The sequence below is a fragment of the Syngnathus leptorhynchus genome, chromosome 19 (assembly GCF_054491065.1).
Source record: "Syngnathus leptorhynchus isolate UIUO chromosome 19, UIUO_Slep, whole genome shotgun sequence".
Lineage (NCBI taxonomy): Eukaryota > Metazoa > Chordata > Actinopteri > Syngnathiformes > Syngnathidae > Syngnathus > Syngnathus leptorhynchus.
Window position 1 is genome coordinate 184,846 of NC_141213.1, and position 18,699 is coordinate 203,544.

The 18,699-nt window shown below is 50.9% G+C and overlaps 3 protein-coding genes across 15 annotated transcripts in view; 2 read left to right on the top strand and 1 right to left on the bottom strand.

Moving 5' to 3' along the window:
- Positions 1–2,698: 2,698 nt before the first annotated feature.
- On the bottom strand, positions 2,699–6,450 carry gcm2 (GCM transcription factor 2). Of its 2 annotated transcripts, none has more exons than XM_085939682.1 (8): positions 6,084–6,450; positions 4,953–5,016; positions 4,701–4,889; positions 4,512–4,624; positions 4,176–4,301; positions 3,821–4,098; positions 3,523–3,754; positions 2,699–3,037 (listed from the first exon to the last, which is right to left on the bottom strand). In XM_085939682.1, the coding sequence occupies exons 1-8, from the start codon at positions 6,174–6,176 to the stop codon at positions 2,948–2,950; spliced, it is 1,185 nt and encodes a 394-aa protein (XP_085795808.1). In that variant the 5' UTR covers positions 6,177–6,450; the 3' UTR covers positions 2,699–2,947. The 2 variants fall into 2 exon arrangements, with proteins under 2 accessions (XP_085795808.1, XP_085795807.1); XM_085939681.1 differs by having other exon boundaries at positions 2,699–3,205; positions 6,084–6,448.
- Positions 6,451–7,923: 1,473 nt separating this feature from the next.
- On the top strand, positions 7,924–13,211 carry sycp2l (synaptonemal complex protein 2-like). Of its 6 annotated transcripts, none has more exons than XM_085939742.1 (22): positions 7,924–8,137; positions 8,788–8,910; positions 8,986–9,099; positions 9,172–9,276; positions 9,343–9,367; positions 9,445–9,524; positions 9,597–9,685; positions 9,760–9,794; positions 9,966–10,108; positions 10,215–10,267; positions 10,343–10,388; positions 10,464–10,556; positions 10,620–10,692; positions 10,746–10,909; positions 10,999–11,083; positions 11,197–11,246; positions 11,623–11,722; positions 11,798–11,920; positions 12,118–12,290; positions 12,364–12,458; positions 12,564–12,717; positions 12,964–13,211. In XM_085939742.1, the coding sequence occupies exons 1-22, from the start codon at positions 8,135–8,137 to the stop codon at positions 13,012–13,014; spliced, it is 1,977 nt and encodes a 658-aa protein (XP_085795868.1). In that variant the 5' UTR covers positions 7,924–8,134; the 3' UTR covers positions 13,015–13,211. The 6 variants fall into 6 exon arrangements, with proteins under 6 accessions (XP_085795868.1, XP_085795863.1, XP_085795869.1 ...); XM_085939737.1 differs by having other exon boundaries at positions 7,930–8,137; positions 10,999–11,101; XM_085939743.1 differs by having other exon boundaries at positions 7,930–8,137; positions 10,999–11,101; positions 12,564–12,663.
- Positions 13,212–13,701: 490 nt separating this feature from the next.
- The window catches only part of LOC147041404 (receptor-type tyrosine-protein phosphatase mu-like), a 29,148-nt gene continuing 24,150 nt past the window's right edge, over positions 13,702–18,699 (top strand). For 5 of the 7 annotated variants that reach the window (XM_085939061.1, XM_085939062.1, XM_085939063.1 and 2 more), the window contains exon 1: positions 13,702–13,951. In XM_085939061.1, coding sequence (XP_085795187.1) covers positions 13,786–13,951 — 166 coding nt within the window. In that variant the 5' untranslated portion in view covers positions 13,702–13,785. Of the gene's footprint in view, positions 14,010–18,699 lie in introns of all 7 variants that reach the window. The other 2 variants (XM_085939066.1, XM_085939068.1) reach the window with 1 other exon arrangement.

The window sequence follows — 18,699 nt, forward strand, 5'->3', positions numbered from 1 at the left end:
CACAAGAGTTTCACCCTACTGTGGCTTACCTGTACTGTAGTTGAACTGCAGCTAGGCGGCGCCTTACTGCTCTGCGCAGAGCGTCAGAAAGGATCGCTCGGGCACGTTCAATGATTTGTGGAGGGCCTGTTTTTGTTGTCACCGCTTATGCAAGGGATGGATGTCTCTTTGCATTTAAGCTAAAAGTGAAAACAAATCTGCCAAATGTTAAGGCTGCTAGGATTTCATTTAGAGGTGCTGGAGCCGAATTGATGCTAAGCGCTCTGGTGGCAAATCTTTTCAAACTGAAGCCCATTTAGCAAGAAAGACGACATGGCCCCTTCATCAATTTTTGTGGAGCTCCTCAAGTGTTGCGGCGATGTCATGGAGCTCAGCTGTTGCCAACTTGAGCGGTGGCGGAAAAAGCCCACCGCTGCACTTGAGCTGGGCTGCCTTTCATCAGGCCTGCTTGGCCCAACATGGTCGCCACCTGCTCACCTCCTCTGCCAAACATCAAAACCACTTAAGAGGCTTTCATCTCGGCAGTCCCGTCGCCACCACGAGTCAAATTTCTCCCAATGAGATTGGTAAAATGGCGAGCCGGCGAGCCGAGCCGTTCGCCACTCGGTGGTCGGTCGGTGGAACGGAGCCGGACGGTCGGCCAACGTGGCGTGATTTCAGTGGCGCCCACCCTCATTGCACCTTTCAAAAATTTGAAAGACGACTCGCCAATCGTAGGAGTCATTCATCATCTCGTTTCCTCGCTGTGTCACTCGTCAGCTAACAGGCGAGAACAGGTGACGTCATGCTCCCAGGTAGGCGTCGGACTTCTTGAAATATTTGTGGTATACTGTGGGCGGAACTCTTCCGTCAGGTGACCGCGGGCGTCGCATGATGCAAGTTGCCTATCTCGTATTCCCGGCACGGGTCAGTGAACGTGACACGCACGACATCCATCATGTGACACAGTTTGCAGACGCAGGTGAGTTCAGCAGCTTCCTGCTGTCACACCATGTGACCTCGCTTCTTCAGGTGGGTGAAGATCAGCGCGTGTGTGTGTGTGCGTGCGTGCGCGCGCGCGCATGTGTCATGCTCAGACCTGTCCTGTCCTGAGCTCTCATCAAAGATAAACTTCAACATAAACCGACTTCATTCTTCTTCAGTCAGCCGCTAACTTCCTGTTCTGTCATAACACGCACGCACACACCGGCCTAGATCAGGACTGGGTTCCAATACCAATTGAGGCAAAGACAAGATCTCAAACAAGGCCTGGCAGCATTGCTTGTGCTCCTCGAGGTCGTCGTCGTCACCAATCGTGTCTAGTGTCGTTCCTGCCTCGACCAGCCGGGGGGGGGGGGGGGCAGGCATGAAATGGCCAGAGGCTTGATCCTTGTCAGCTGAGCGTTCAGTTGGATGTTAACCTGGGGAATGCTGGCGGTTCCACCGAGGCCGGGCCGGGCGGGGCCGGGCCGGGCAGCAGCAAGGTGGTAGGCCGCTTGTACGTGTTGATACTCCGAGCTTCTCCAAGTCGCAGTGATTACAGTGAGGCAAGCAGGCTGCCTTCCTTGCCTAAATGGCCGTTGGCACCCGAAGCACAAGCTGGACGCTTACTGGGAGGCTGCGGCTGTCCCCTCTCACGGCTGGACTCGACCACCTGGGCCCACCTCTTGTTCTTGCTGTGCGTCCTTAATGTGACCTCGGGGTGTGAACGTTTCTCACGCACACACGCACACACACACAGCACAGTGTGTGTGTGTCTGTGTGTGTGTGTGTGTATGTGTGCGTCTTTGATGCGAGTGTGTCTTGTTGATGTTGGCACCCAAGTTGAGAGAGGAAGATGAAAAGCGCCATCATGCTGGTACTGGTTCTGGACGTCTACGTGATGAGACGCTGATGAGACACTCTGATACGCACTGATGACACGATTACAACCAAAACTGGTCCAGCCAGTCGGAGGGGGGGGGGGGGGGGGCGTCAGACGAGGCGTGGCGAGGGGGGCCACAGGAGTTCTGCTCCATATCGCTTTGTCCATAACTCTGCCATCCAAACCAAATGACAAATTATCGACGAAGATGATGGAAACGGTACCGATGCCAAAGCGACCAACACGAGGCAGTTGATGATTTACTTAAGCGAGAAGATTTGCGTGTGAATAGTCCCCGATGAAAATCAGCAGACGAGAAGATGCGAAGATAAGAAGAACGTGTTGCAGAAAGGATCGAATTTCGGCTCAGACACACTTGCGTGTGCGCGTGCGTCTTCCAGGTGGACGTCTTGCCGCATGCTGGTTGACTTCAAACTAAAAACACAAGGCGGCTTTTTCTCCTGCCCGCACCTGGCCGACATCCCTCCTTCACTTGGCCTCCCGCTGACCTTCTCTCCTATCACCTTTACCTCACCTTCAACGTGTGTGTGTGTATTCTGAGGAGACGGATGGATCTTAGTGACAGAAGCAAACGCTTCCTGTCCTCACACATTTATTACATTACCCACACACACATTCTCATCCTAATAGTTTATGGTGCACACGCTTCTGGGACAAGCACTTGACTCACATTCTCCTTGTCTTCATTTGAAAGGTCCAAGACAACACAATGTGTGTTCATGCATGCGTGCCTGTGCGCGTGTTGTGTGCACATGTGCGCGTGCGTGTGCTCACGTGTGTGTCATGATGTTAGTGAGAAAATCATTTGCTGATTATTAAATAAGACAAAGGACATACTGCATGAGGCTTGACATGTCTTTTGATGATTGACAAGCTGGCCGCTCACAGGAAATGAAAGGAAGTGGTTGATCAATTCAATCAAGACATTGGAAATCCGTCTGATGAGTCCGAAGAGCAAAATATCACGGCTACACTTTTGTCTCCAGGATGAAATGTTTTTCTTGACTTGGGGAGCTCAAAAGCAAACGTGACTTCCCCAAAGGTTGCCGTGGCCATCTGAGTCGCCACGGGAAGGTAGCGAGATCAGTAGTCGTCGTAGCGGAACGTGTTGCCGTAGCCGTAGCGATAGTCGTAGGCGTCGGCCCGCTCCGTTTTGGTCTGCACCACTTCGGGCTGAAATGAAAGAGACTTGATGACTCCGCCCGACTCGTCCGTCACCTTGACTTGGGCCGAGTACGCTGACGACGACTCGTCCGGCAGGGACGAGCAGCCGGTGAGCCCCGACTGAACTTTGGGGCACGACTGGTAGGCGGCGCCCTTCGGACACGGCTGATACGACACCTGAGGACCAACAGCTCGGTCAGCCACATGTCAGCAGATCTTTCAACAGGTTAAACACGTATCTTATATCCACATTGACATGCTACAAGTCCACTGACTCTTGGAGGACACGACAATGTTTGATGCATTCTCAACAAGGATCTAAGTTTTCGAGGACGTCTCCAAAAAAGTCACATTGTCGACTTGACATGGAGCAAATGTCTATCTTCACAGCGGTGGGACACAGAGCTGTTTGATACACTCCGAACTGTGGACTAATAAAGAAATCTACTCTGACTACAGATGTGAAAGCTGTTTGAGTATAAGAGTCAACTGACTTTGGTCGTGGTGGTGATGATGGTCTGCAGCGCTGCCGGAGAAGCTGGGGGGTTTCCCGGGTAGCGGCACTGATAGTCCGAACTGTAATAATGGGGGTTGTCGGCGTAGGGAGCGGAAGTCTTCAGGAGATCCTTCCAGCCCGCTTTTGGCAGTGGCGGATCGAAGGTCGAGGAGGACGTGGAGATGGGAGCGGACGCCGAGGACGGGGGACCACTGAGAACCGGAGTCACCCTGCAAAAGTTAACTTTGGCCTTAGCCCCTTGACAGCGCCAGGATGCGCCTGCTGTAAAGACTGACCTCGGATCGCAGAGTTCTGAGGTGAGAGGATAAGACGGTGAGGTCAGGTAGCCTTGGAACTCATAGCCGCTTCGACCCACATAGAGTCTGGGACTGGCTGTCTTTTGCAGGGTGGCCGAATTCTCTCCCAGCGCATTGTGGTGATGGTGGTGGTGGTGGTGGGGGTTGTAGTAGGGATCCGTACTTTGGAATGCCGGGTAATGCTGAGGGAAGCTCGGCTCAATAAAGGAAATCCGGTCTGCAGACTCCACGCACGAAAGTAGGGCGGGGCCGAGAGCCTGAAACCACAGCGGCAACACCATAGTAAGCATCAACAACTCTTTGGTGGAGGGGCTCGGTGCTTATTTTCATCTACCTGGGACTCCACGAGACGTCTTTTGGGTGCAAACGGCGGCGAGCTAACTCGTCTTTTTACCGAACTTCTTCTAGCCTCTGTCTCAGACTTGGACTCTGGTCTGGGGTGGTCGTGAACCCCTTTGGCCTGAAGAAGCGTGGCGATGCGATGCATTAAGAGAAGCCAAACCAGCGACAGACAGATCAGTTGAAATTTGGACCCAAAGAGAGATTTGGCTTTCCCGTCAGCTAGGAAATGTGCAGCTCACACTGGAGCAGGATCTGATTTGCTCATTGGAGAACATGAGTACCACACACACACACACACACACACACACACACACACACACACACACACCTGAAAGAAGATGGCTTTTCCGTCCACCCTCCAGAAGTTGGTGACGGGGTACCCACTGTGCCCTCGACATGGGAGAAGCTCCAGAGCACCGTTGCAACTGGGACAAAGTTTCTCTGGAGCGGACGACGAGAGAGCAACATGACGACGACAACACTCAGCTGGCGTTGGCACAAGATGAGCGAGCCTTACTTTGCTGCTTCTGCCGCGCTTTATCGCAGATGGCGGGCCGCAGTTGAAGTCGGGAGCCGTCGGTCAGCGCGCAGCCTCGAGCGCAAACCACCACGCCCAAGCACGACTTCTTCAGGATTTGGCAGTTGTGGTTGTTGGTGTTCCTCATGGCCCAGCCCGACAGGTGGCGCTGCGCGTTCTTGTCCTCGGCTGAAAAGGCCATTCGCTTAGTAGCGCCTTAGCTCAACCAGATCACATTTGCTACTTTCTCACCGCTGTAGATGTAACGCACGTAGCCGTCCGTCCACTCTTGAAAGGCGTCAAACTGCTTTGTGTCCTACAAACAGTCATTAGCATTGATAACTCCATAGAGTGACATCACACGACAGCCAGAGGAATTTGACACACAGAACAATAACACGAGGACGACAGTGAAAGGCTTTCGATTGAAAGACTGACTCACTGATGCAAACGCGTAAAGAGGAGACCAGAAAAATGCAGACAAAGAGCAGATGTTTCATTTTCTATTGAAAGATATCGATCAGTCATGTGTGCTGTGTTCGTGCGTGTGCATGCACATTCACGGTTGTTGTTTCAACAGTAAAAACTGGTTCTTGTATTTTTGTTCCCAGTGAAACCAAAACACACACACACACACACACACACAACCCTCCTAAACTCTTTTAGTGTGTCCTAAGCATTTCACTGAAAATGCCATGATTGATTGGAATTCAAAATTGTATTCTAAATTCTGCAATAATGATCACTTGTATTATGTTGCCCATAACAATACTTATAATAATAATAATGTGAGCAAAGGTTTTTGTTGACCAGATGATTTGACTTTTCCAATATGTCACTGTATAGCAAAGATTGGTTGTTTGATTCTTTCTGATCAAAATGATATATTGGTGACAGTGCTCGACAAATACATATATTTTTTAAAATCAGCGGTGCAAGAAAACCTTCCGAGATTAATTTTAGGCGCTGGTTTGGGTTCCGCCCTTGTTTTTAGTCCTCCACATCATCCGGGTTTCGTAATCCAAAAATATCAACGTGAATAATATCGTGTGATTTGGTAATATTGATGAATGAAGGGTTCAATTTCTGAAACGGCATAGCTCTGAATTACAACCCTCGGTCAAACTTGTATCGCGCAAGCTTTATATAGCTCAAAAGGAAAATATTCTAAACGGTTCATCTCAGATTTGAAATCGGCGTCATAAATACATTCATGAAGGTCATGTCTGATTCTATGGTTTACAAAATTGGACAAATTTGGTGTTTTGGGGCGAGAGTTCTGTATTAGTTGGATGCAAGAAAGGCACGTGTCTCCTATCCCATCTTGCTCAATCGATCGTGACAAAGTGAAGAAAAGCAAAGAAAGGATGCAAAACCAGCAACCTGCGGGAGTTTGGGGTCGTTGATGTCCCAAGTGGCCTTCATGCCAAAGGAGCAGACGCAGTCAGCCTCCTCGCGATCCTCCACTCCAGACATCCTCAAACTGATCCCGGTCCCGTTCTTGAGGTCAAAATTGGTCCCGGTCCTCCTGTTGCTTTCAGGTGCTTGAGGGCTTGGCGTATGCAACAAGTCCAGACTGCAAAAGTCCTCAAAAGATGGTCAAAGATTGGCGCCGTTGCAACTCGCCTGACGATTCCATCGCAGCCAAAAAGAAGGTGAGACGTCGTTCAACACGCACTTGGGGGAGGGACCTCCGTATGTATGTGTGGTGTGTGTGTGTCTGTGTCTGTCCCTGTGTGTGTGTGTGTGTGTGTGTGTGTGTGTGTGTGTGTGTGTGTGTGTGTGTGTGTGTGAGTGAGTGAGTGAGTGAGCGAGAGAGAGAGAGAGAGAGAGAGAGAGAGAGAGAGAGAGAGAGAGAGAGAGAGAGAGAGAGAGAGAGAGAGAGAGAGAGAGAGAGAGAAAGCCAGGGGAAGAACACGTAGGGATGTTGTGGAAACAAGCATGTTTCTCCCAAAACAAACAAGTCATTAGTCATCAATTACAGAAAGTGTGTGTATGTGTGTATGTGTGTGTGTGTGTGTGTGTGTGTGTGTGTGTGTGTGTGTGTGTGTGCCAATCTGAGAACGTTGCGTCACAATGTTGCGTTCACTTTGCAAAACCTCTCGAAACATGCCAATCACACAGCTGAGAACTGAGACTATTGCTCAGACTATTCCCATGAATGCACTCTTATAAACATAGATATTAATGTGCACTGTAAAACTCCAAGTTGTGAAACACAATAAGCGTAGTGGCATCCAACCGATGGAGTCTTCAATGTCTCGTCTAAAGTCAGACCAAAATGACCTGTCTATAATGGATCTATATTTCAGCCTGAGTCAAATAGACTCCTTTAGACAATAAAGGAGAAATAACCAAGTTGTATTCATGTTGGATGACTGCGTTTTAAACTGTCATTGAGTTTTGATTTGGACTCCAGATCTCATTTCACGTTTCCTTGGCCATTGAATTAAAAATATGAAATGATGTTGACCAAGAATATCATGATGAAGCAGTAGGTGCGGCGGCAGCGGTGGGAGCACACTTTGTTTGGCTCCCCGTTTGACGCCCGATACTTTGTAAAGTCCAAACTATTTCACCAAGAAGGATGGTTGTAGGTAGTGAAGGTCCATGAGGTGTGGTGTATCGTTTCGACACGTTGCCAAACTCTATTGACACTGTGTCGATGATACTATATGTCGCTGACTGCTGACACCCGCTGGACCTTCAAAATACTACAGGCAACCACACTCGACTGATGACCGAGTATATACATGAATGAATTGAAGTCATGATATTTTAGATTGTATTCTTTCGCATATTCATTGAAATGTTTTTTCATTACAGTCAATCAATAATGTGAACATGTATCATAAGGTAAAAATCGAAGTGAATGTGTTGTGAAAGAGGATGCTTGTGCAAGTTTTTCCAATGTTTTGAAATTGAGCCTGGAGCTGGAGTGCAGTGTACTGGGTCTTTTGATTGTCCCAGTACCTGCTCCCTAATTCTTGATAACTTTGAGCAGATCCATCCCGTTGACAATGCGCTTGCATCCTTTAACAGAGCTTTGGCGCGCTTCCTTGACTGCTGCTCGTTCAGTCACTTGTCTTTTTCAAGCTATACGTGCACCGACGTCTGTCTGTCTGTCTGTCTGTCTGCCCTGTCTCTGTTCTTCTGTAGGTCCTGAGGACAACGGATGAAATGGAGCTCTGGCTAATTCCGACTGCTTTTACACTGGGATGTTTGTAGATATGCTTGTATCTTGAGTGTTCATCAAACTGGTGATATAACAAATCAATCAATCAAAAGTTGAAGACCGAAAAAGTAAGTGAGTGTCTGTCTGTCTGTCGGTGTCTGTCTGTCGGTGTCTGTCTGTCCATGTCCGTCCGTCTTGCCTGCTGCCTGACGAGTCCAACGAGCCGCAGCTGCGAGGCGAGCGTCGCCGATTCCGCAGCATGGTACGTACCTAGCAGTACAGTTCTTTCTTAATTCGATCGTTCGTTCTTATGGCATTTCTTCGACTTCTTAGGTTGCATTGTATCTCGTAAGTTGCGTGCGAACGCCTTTTATGTTCGGTCAATGTCAAAGTGGTTTGGATTGAGCCTGTGATGGAATGGAACTGCTTTGCGTTCATTTTGTTCATCAATTGAGATTGAAACCGCAAGCGGGACAAGCTCTTGCTCGTGACTTTGTCTCTCATTTCATTGTTGTATTGTGTGTATGCCGCGCGCAAACCTGAAAGTGCAGTAACAGTAGAAGGTAACAGTGAGCGAGCGAACTAGCGAGCGAGCGAACTAGCGAGCGAGCTCTCCTGGTGACATGTGTGTTCCTAGCCGGTGTTTTCAATGAGGACGACAGACAGCGCGTTGCCGGAGTGCGGCGGCGCGGTTGGCGCGGCGTCAGTCAAATCAACTCCGGTCCTCGAGAGTCGCTGTCTAGCCTGTTTCAGACGTTTCCTCTTCCGACACACCTGACTCAAATGATCAGGATCGAGATGATCGTTAGAATCGGGTGCTTTGAATAAGGAGAAACTTTGAAAATTGAAGCTCCCTGTTGGCCTCATTGTTGCCGTCCGACGTCACCGCACTGCCCACGGCTCTCTTGAAAGGTCTGTCAGATGGAGATGGATGCCTATCTGTCCCGCCGAGACTCGTCTGGATTGGCTCGTGCGCTTTGTGACGAAGGCGTGAGCCCGAGCACACTCACCCAACTAAACCTGCTCGTCCGCAAGGTAACGGCCACGCCCTGCGCACCTTGCGCACATTGTCAGAATATCAAATCATCCCTCCCTTCCTGTGACGCGCAGAGGCTAAGCTCATCTGACTTTGGCCCAGTGGGCGTGGTCTTGAAGTCTTTGGAGATTCTGGTGGACAACGGGGATCTCCACGAAACCCTGGTCGCTCTCGGGATCACACACCGAGTAAGGCACGCACGCATGTCACAAATTGGATATCTTCCAAGTCGGTGTCACAATGTCACGGTTTGGGTTTAGGTGCTGTCTTGGTTCCAAACATTGCGGAAAGCCTTGGCCACCTCCGGATCCCCGAAAAGCTCGGCTCAAACACTGCTGGTCGAGCGCTTCTGCGACTTCCTGCTGGTGAGGTGCTGCACAATGGGAAGGCGAGGGGTGTTTCCGTGACGCTTTTGTGCTTCTGTCTTCTAGCTGCTGAGCCGCTCGTGTCTTCCAGGTTGGTCACGCCCGCCATAGGTCTTGTGAGCTCAAGTGGCAGGACCTCTGATTTCTGTCTGTCTGTTGCTCCTTCAGGCTTGGAACTGTCCTTGACCCTTATGGAACTTCTGCACACGCTGCTGGAATCGCAGCTTCACTTCAATGTCAGACTGGAGGTAAGCGCGCATGATGATTCTCCTCTCTTTGGTGGCGCTGTAGTTTGCTGCTGTTTTTGTCTTTGCGGTCAGGCGGCGAGAACGTTCAACAGCATCCTGGATTCTTTGGGCCGGGATGAGAGGAGGCGCGTCCAATCGGAGCGAATGCTGCTGCAGATAATGTGACTATTGTGGAGCTAAGCACATTGCCGCGCTATGCTCGGACTCATTGGGCTGACGCCGGGCGCGTCCGCAGGCCGACGGTGGCGGCCACCATTCGGACAATCGGAGGTAAGTGGACAGAGTCAGCCGGCGCCAATCCGGAGAGGCTGCGAACGAACCAACCAACGGCTTTGGGGGGAATCCAAGTCGAGCCCGAGCCAGCGGCGATCCGCCTGACGTCCCATCGTTCCCTCAGAATGGATCTGGTGCTAGTTGAGCGGCGGCGCGCTTGTGTTGCAGACTACGGGTTGCAGGTGAGCCTATCAGAGGCTTTGTGCCGTATGACTCCCAGGGAGGAGCGAGTCCAGCGGGCCAACGAGTACTTCTCCTGCTCGGACATCGCCGGCGCGTTCTGTCTCATCACCTCTGCGGACTTTGAGACGGTCGGTGTCGAAGCACGCTCTCCCGTGCGTCCGTCCCGTCTGTCTCTGACCCGTTTGTCTCTGACCCATTTGTCTCTGACTCGTCTTCGACCCGTGCGACACCAAGGATTGTCGGCGGTTCCTCAACTTCGTTAACCATGGCCAAGGCAATTATAGAAGGTGGGACAGGGGTGCATTTGCCCTCCAGTGCATTTGCCACCTGGTCGCTTGACTGCCATTGTTTTTTAATGTTAGGGTTTGGACCTTCCCGTGCATGGGAGCCTTCCTGGAGAGCACAGAGGTCAAGCGCAGATGCGTGTCGGGGGGGGGCATATTTGAGGCGCCTGTGTTCACTCTGCCGCCTCCTCTTCCTCAGCTCTTTGGGCCCAAAGATGACAAATTGGATGAGTTCTGGGTGGACTTCAACCTCGGATCACAGTGCGTCAGCTTTTTCGTAGACCTTCCTCAGGTAGTTGTGACTCCCACGGTGTGGCGCCTCGTTTGTGTCGTGCGAGTGCCTTGTTTGTTTCAGGGCTTCCTGTGGGGTTCTGTGCATTTGCTCAAGGAAGATGTGGACCGGTACCAGCTGAATCTCCAGCAAGATGGTGTGTTTGGAGGTGTCACAGATGCAGGTTAGCTCAAGCTGAACGGTTCCAAGTGTTTTTGTTCCCAGAAGGAGGCAAGGCTCAGGCAATCCTCAGTGTCCATCTGAAGTCTCCGATCACGCACCTGGACAACAAAGGCCGCAGAATCCAGCTGCTCTTCAAGCCCGAGCTGCTCGGAGAGCTGGAGGCGGCGGTCGCGAGGGTCTTTCCAAGAGAGGTGGGGCCATCTCACCGACGCCCGGTGGACCCGTTTGGGCTGGCTTATTTTCAGGAGCAGCTGACTGACTCGTGGCTTTGTGCAAGCAGGAAGGCCACAAAGACGCCAGCGAGCAAGCCTGGGCCTCTCCCTTGCCTACAAGACCGCCGGCCCGGAGATACAGGAACAAGAAATGTAGCCGCAATTTGAAAGGTCAGTCCTTTCAAAGTCTGACCTCCTCTCATCTGCCATGGCCACGGCTCGCCGCTCCGCTGATGAACGTCCGCCTGTCATCCGCGTGCGTGCAGTTCTTCCACTGTCGTCCCCGAGCAGCGATGACCAAGACTCCGTTGCCACGGTAATCTTTTGGCGACATCCTCATGCCAAGTATTGCTGGTCATCTTTTCTCCGGGTGCTCCGCTTTCCTCCCACATCCCAAAAACATGCTCGGTAGGCCGATTGAGCACTCCAAATTGCCCCTAGGTGTGAGTGGGAGTGCGGATGGTTCATCTCTGTGTGCCCTGCGATTGCCTGGCAACCAGTTCAGGGTGTCCCCAGCCTGCTGCCCGATGACGGCTGGGATAGGCTCCAGCACGCCCGCGACCCCCGTGGGGGGGATAAAGCGGTTCAGAAAATAGATAGATGGATGGATGGATTGTTCAAATCAGAAATGTCATTGGCCCTCCGTTTTGTTCTTTTTGTACTTTTGTCTTTGATTCTTGACACCGTAACAGACTCCGAGCAGTAAATGGGCGTCTAACCTCTTTGACCAAGATGCGTGCTCGACACCATTGAAAGTCTCTGGCGAGAGCACTCTGGAGAGCCTGCTTCAAGGCAAGAGCGCAGAGCGCAGAGCGCAGGTCGCGGTTGGATATTCTCATGAAAAGAAAGTGAAACCTTCAATTGCAGTGCGAGGTGCTCGTGTCGGTGCGGAGCCTCTGATCTTTGGGGAAGAGAGCTTGGACTTTGGAGAAGACATCTGTTTGCATGAAACTTCCTGTTTGAAGAGGAAGCAAACGGCTTTAGATTCAGGTGTCACTTCATTTTGTAATTGTATTCAAATTTGGCGGCCTCAATTAAAAGGGGGAGGCACAAATGTTGTCCTCGCAAGACACCGCCGTGCCGCATCAACGCTCGCTGGCGTCTGTTTGGCGCATTGCAAATGCGCTGGCTTTGAAGGAGGCTCGCCATATTGTCAACGCCGCATCTCGTTTGCTCGAGGGAGGCAGGCTTCCTGACTGACCAACGCGAGACCCCGAGGAAGCCCGGAGGTGCATCGCCCGAGGAGGAGATGGAGCCTCGTGAAGAGCTGTCTCCGGAAGGGGAGGAGCCGTCGCTGGACATGACTTCTGGCATCAAAGAAGCTTTTGCCATCATCAAAAGAAACCTCCAACAGCATCACGTCTGTCATTTGATCACTTTTAGATCAGTCCAATCTTTGGATCCCTTTCGGACAACCTGTATATTTCTTGCAGGACTGCTGGCAGAAGGTCCAAGACCAAAGTCTCCTATCGCTCAAAGAGCAAGAGCGACACGTCACCTCGCTCTTTGAAGACATCCGCCAACACAGGTAGGGAACCTGTGCCCAGCCCCACCCCACCACACCACACCACACCACACCAGCCCGTCTGCCCGCGCCGCTTCTCATTCATTGTGTGTTTGTGTGTGTGTGTAGGGCAGTTCTGCTTCACCACTTTGAGAAGTCTGTGGCAGAGCATCTAAAGTGTTTGGAGGAAATATCCAGGACATATCTCAACATGTACTCACAGTTACAGGTCATGATGTCAGAACGACGCAAGCACAAAACTGAAACGGATTCAAGTGGCATCGTGCGTGTGCAAATCAAAACATAGCTTGTGTGATGTCGCCATCCACATGGGATGTAGATGAGAGCCACAATATCTTATCTAGTGATTCAGAGCAGATATTGATCTGACTCCGAATGGCTACAGATTGGGCTGAGAAGGGAACCGGAGCAGATCTGTTCCGCATGTGATTCAGACTGCATCCGGATACCATTTGGGCCACAGCCGCACCAAAATGACATTTCTTTTCCTTCTTTTCGTTCCTTCCAGTCGGAGAGGCGTCGGCTGTCCGACTTTTGCGAGCGACACGAGCTGAATTGAGCGTGGCCTTTGACCTGTACAGTTGGATTGGCCTTGGCAGTGGCCCTAAAGGTCAGAGGTTGAGGTCCTCGGATGGAGCCGGAGCGAAGCCCACGTCTGGCCATTGAGATGCAATTGAGCCCCTTTTGGACTGTTTTTCTTTTTGGATTTGACCCTTTGTTCTATATGTAAATAAAAGCATATCAGCAGTTGCAGGAGTTCCCTCGCATCGACCGTAGGTTTCTTTTCAACATCCTCAAGCAGGAATTGGACATTTTGTTTCCCGTTGGAGAATGGACATGATTAGAAAACAGGAGGCATGTCCAGCTCCGATTGCTTGTCCTGCGCGTTTCCTTGCTCATTGGAAGAAAGAAAAAATAAGGCAGGACGGCGGCGCTGAAGGACCGACCGACCGACCGACTTTGGACATCCTTGGCTGGAATACAGCATGTGTACGCGGTGTGGTGTCCAGCAGGGGTCGCCTCCGAGCCGTCGTGAGCGCGAACGTGAAAGGAGACTTTGTGAGACGCGCGCACACAACACACACACACACACGCATACCGCTAATCGCCATCAATTTAAGTTGTTAATTGACTAAAATCACACGTAGACGGACACGCGTGCGCACATTAAATATTGGATCCAATTAGCATGAACATAATCGAAATTTGTCTGTCGAAACAAGTTGACAATCATCAATATCGTCGACCTCCTGAGTCCCCCCCGTTGTGACGTCACGAGGCCAGCCCCCCTCCTCGCGCAGAAAGAGAGAAGGGGCGAACAGGCTCGTGCATGAGAGAGCGCGAACGAGTGCGCGTGTGCGTGACAGAGGAGGACGACGAAACCCGAAAACAAGAAAAAGGGAGGAAGAAGAGTACGAGAAGTGCTACCAACACTTTGGACCTTGAACGGAAAAAGCCAAAAGAGCGTCAAAGAGTAGAAGAAGAAAAGGAAGAAGGTGATGGACGCTTCAACTTTGTTCTTCTTGTTGCTCCGCGTGACGGCAGCCCTCACAGGTAACGGCACAACATCTTAAACCAACGACACTTGGACCTGGGCTCAGTGGGCTCAGTGGGCGAGCGGGTTGGATTGCCTGGGTAGGGGGGCTGCATCTGGGTGTGTGTGTGTGTGTGTGTGTGTGTGTGTGTGTGTGTGTGTGTGTGTGTGTGTGTGTGTGTGTGTGTGTCGGCATCCAAGTTTCCATGTGCAAATCTCCTCCCTTCTCTCCCAACATTTCCCCCGCTATGCTTTTTTTGCGATTCTTTTTTGGGGCTTTTCTTTTGCCTTTGCAGCTTGTTTGGCTTGTGTCGTCCGTCGTATATGTTCAAGTTTGTGTGTCTGTGTTTGATTGTGTGCCCATGTCTTCGGGTTTGTGTGCACGGGTTTGACGTTGTTTTAGTGTCGTGGCCGAGTGTGGTTTTGTGTCCATGTTTGTGTACGCGCGCGCGTGTTTTGTGGAAGGCTCTGTTTTGTTCACATTAATGGGCTTGTGTGTGTGGCGGGGGGGATTGCAGGTATGTTAAAAAATGTGGTACATTAAAATGACAGCTCTACAATGTATTTTTTCCTAAATATATATATATATATATATATATTGTTTTTCAACACAATCTTTTTTTAAACAAGCTAAGAATAGATACAAGATTGAATTGTGTTCAACGCCAAGTTATTCCAAGTAAGAACTGAGATTCAATTTCAGAATTCCGCTTTGGGTAACATTAGGAATAACCCGTTGCCAAAGCCACAGAAATGGCCCGATGGAAACGGCAACACACACAGACATTATTTGCACTTGTTCCTTAAAACACATCCATTTAAGTGGCATCACTTGGCAGTAGTGTGGCTTTGCTATCGCTCTTCCATGACATGCCTGCTGTTGTGCCACAGGTCTGAGTTCCGCCACGGCCACCGTTGATCTCAGCCGTGCCGACTTGTGGACATATTTGTGTTATTTTTGCTCTCGAGACACAAAATGAGGTGAAAAAGGCTAACCTGTCTTATTCGGGTTGTTCGAAACCCCATTTGGGGTGAATTTTGAGACCCCAAATGTTGGCAAGATTTGACTTTTCAAAGGGTTCTTGATTCAATGTGGTCTTTTTCAAAGAGAGATGTCGTCGGAGAGAGACGTGTGTGTTTGTGCGGGCACTGTGCTCATGGAAGGCCTCCTTTCCTTTGGGTGTAACTGCTCACCCCTTCCCTGCCTGCTCAGCACAGGAGGGGAAGAGGGAAAAAAAAGCCCCGGCCTGTCCTCAGGAACTTGAAAGAGGCGGCGGCGCTCGGCCACTTCCGCTGGCTCTGCGAGCAGCCAATCACCTTTTGGCCTTCTTCCAAGCGCCTCAACGAGCAAATGAGAGCTGGCTAATGGAAACGTTGACTTTTTAAAATCGCGGCAAGCGGGTCATCGGCCGGCCCGCTCTGGCCATGCCGACATTTTTGGCCACTAGGATACGAGCGTGCCTTTGTGCTGTACGAAATGCGGCCTCCCCGCAGGAAGATCCATGGCACGCTTGGCCCCCTGCCTGGGCGGCTCCAGCTGCTTTTGAGGGGGCCGTCCTATCACGCAAAGGAGCTGGCGCTCGTCCCGCCCACTCGGGGCTCCCCACACGAGAAAACGAGCACATGCCCGGCCGTATGGCCGTCGGCGTTCGCAAAATGCCCCAGCCTTGGCTGAGCCACGGAGAAGAAGCGCATACGCTCGGCCGACGCTAATCTCCGCATTGGTCAAAACGTAGCTTTTGGCTGGGACGAGATCATAGTGTCGTTGCTTGAAAAGGGCGGAGATACTCGGCGCGGGAGGGTTCGGTACATTGCCCGCCTCTGGAGTCACAACCGGCAATGCTGAGGAAGCTTTGTTTGTGGTCACACTTAGACAAATAATTGCACAACTCGCCATGGGACTAAATGCTGGCCAGTTGCCACACACACACACACACACACAAACACACACTCCCCTGTGACCTGATGTGTCCAGGTTCAGGCCGTCGCTGAGTCAGGACTCTCCATTTTCACCTTGAGTGTGTGTTCAAGTGCAGTCGGCTCAGCTTTTTTCTTTTATCTGGTCAGGATTTTAATGAAGCTCCAACATTGTGCGTGCGTGTTGGTTTCTCTTTCGCGTGCCAACATGTCCACCCACCGAGTGCAAGCTGTGAGCGGTGGCTACGTTGAGCTTTTTTTTCTCTGGCGATTGGGACATCTTGACATCGACCAATATGAAACCTTTCCATCGCTATATACTTTTCAGTCTTATGGCTCGGACCTACGCTACAAGTGTATTGTATTGTTGAGGGCCAACATTCCATTTTGTACGTTTCTCCTTTATTCCCACAAATTCATTCCCAGGGAAAGTTTTCAAATTCCAGGGAAGAATCTCCTATCGTAGTCTCGGTAGTGGGCTTTCCGCACAAATTGTCGACTGGACTGGATTTTGTGGCGCCTACGTCGGCCTCGTGGACGCAGAGCCCGACCCGCGGGATTAGCGCTGCCGCCCGGAGACGCCATGCACAGCGGCGAGGATTAGCGGATTTGCGCTCCTTTTGTTTAACCGGCTTGATCAACGTACATGCGTGTGCGCTCCTCAACTGGACGCGCTTGTGATCGCGGCGGCGTGTCAGTGTGATGTCATGTGCCATGTTATGGACATGATGACGGCAATGCAAAAAATCAGGATGCCATTGTCCCACCGGGCGTTGCTTACGATCTTTGGCCAGATAGGTAAACAAACCTGCCTCACTCACCTTGCCAATGACCACCAATCTGAAACCAGGAAACGGGGCACGTGACCTCTTCCCGCTGCTCCCTCCCGGTGTGTATCCGTGACGACAAAATGGACGCAAATAATATCTTTGACATGAGATTACCAAAACATGTCTTCAAAAGATTACCACGGTGTATGCGTGTGTGTGTGTGTGTGTCCTGTGTGAGTTTTTTTAATCCCTGTTCTGAGATGTCACTCTGATTAGTGTTGTGGCCCAAATCCCAGATCATATTCAAAGGATTATTGTTTGAAGATGTGAGCACGCGCGTGCGTGTCAGACACAACTAATGAGATGTGGATTAGTGTGCTTGCTGTCTTGTCTTGTCACTATAATCTGCCCGTTGTGTGTTCAGCAGGTTTGATGATTCCTGTTTACTTGTCACTACTTCAGCGTTTCATTATACACACACACACACACACACACACACACACACACACACACACACACACACACACACACACACACACACACACACACACACACACACACGCCATCTGTCTGTGTCAATGTGGGACAAAAGACAAGAAACATCTATCAAATTTAGGATAAATATATTGCTGAGATATTATCAGCATTATGCTAATTATTGTAAATTGCTGCCAGCTAACTCGCGCGCACACAAGCTCATTAAACAGTCGCGCATGCGCGCGCTCACACAGACACACACACACACGCACGCGCGTTGCCAGAAGCTTCTAAGTAACCTATATTCCTGCATTGTTATTTGTGTGTGTGTGTGTGTGTGTGTGTGTGTGCGCGTGCTTGTGCGCGAGAAACTGAGAGATTATCTTCATCATCATCATCATCATGGTTACTGTTCATGTCTGTTTGGGTCTTTTTCAGTGTGTCAGAGTGTTGTATGGATGCCTTCGCGCAGGTGAGGACGGGTGGCTAAGGGAGTAAGTACCCCTCTGGTCCGACCTGGAGCAAGTTTGCATTAGTGCCGCGCCATGAGGGAGCTCCGGGCTAGACGCACGCACGCACACACACACACATACTTAGTGCGCTTCAGAGGGCCGATGTCAGAATGAAGTCTTGTTAAGGTTTGTGCGTGCGTGTTCTGTGGGTGAAGACCTTTGGCTGGACTGTCAGGCTGAATGTCGTCCTTCTTGGAGGTGACCTTCTCCTTCTCCATGGTGGCACCAGGAGAAACAGGAAGACAAGACGGAGGAAGGCACTGGGCTTGCTGCATTTTGAGCAATTGTAAGCAGCGCCTGCCTGCCTGCCTCATTTTGCTCCTCTGCTGAATTTGCGCACCTTGGGTGCATTACCGTGTTGTGCCTCAACATGCTGAGCGGCAGCACAAACACACTGGGACAGACAGTTTTGGGTTTGTAAAAAATGTTGGATTTCAGGTGCCAAAAAGCCCAATTGTGAACAACACCCGGCCGCCGTCTGCCCGTTGAGTGAGGCTGGAATTTCACAAGCTTGCTGTCTATGCTGAGCGCCTTTGATGGAAAAGAGTAGCTGGCTGCCTTTTTCAACTTCTCGTTTTGGGTTGTTGTGTGGCGTTGCCGCAGACACTCTGCAGAAGGTTGTGCTGCTTTCAACGTTGGTCCCAGCGTTGTTGTCGTGTACAGACATGTTGTGTCCTGCATCGTCAGACAGCAACCCCCCTGATGCCCCCCCCCCCCCCCCTCCACTCTCTTGCCAGCAGCAGTGGCGGCCTTGAGGGAGGAGGAGGGCAAGATAATCTCTGTGTATGTTTCAGGCTAATTATTAGTCATTAGCATCTTGTTCTCATAGCGTTACAGTGCTGCCCGAAGTACACACGAGCGCACTGGCTTAACTGCTGCATTATTCATATTCAGCCCGAGGCAAGTTAGCCAGCTCTGCTAAAGCTAAAGATGTTAGCAGCCAGTTAGTGTTGCTGGACATGCGCACGCGCACAGAATACTTTACAGATTAAATAGAGCCCTCAAGCGGTAGTTCGGATGGCAATCTGCAATCA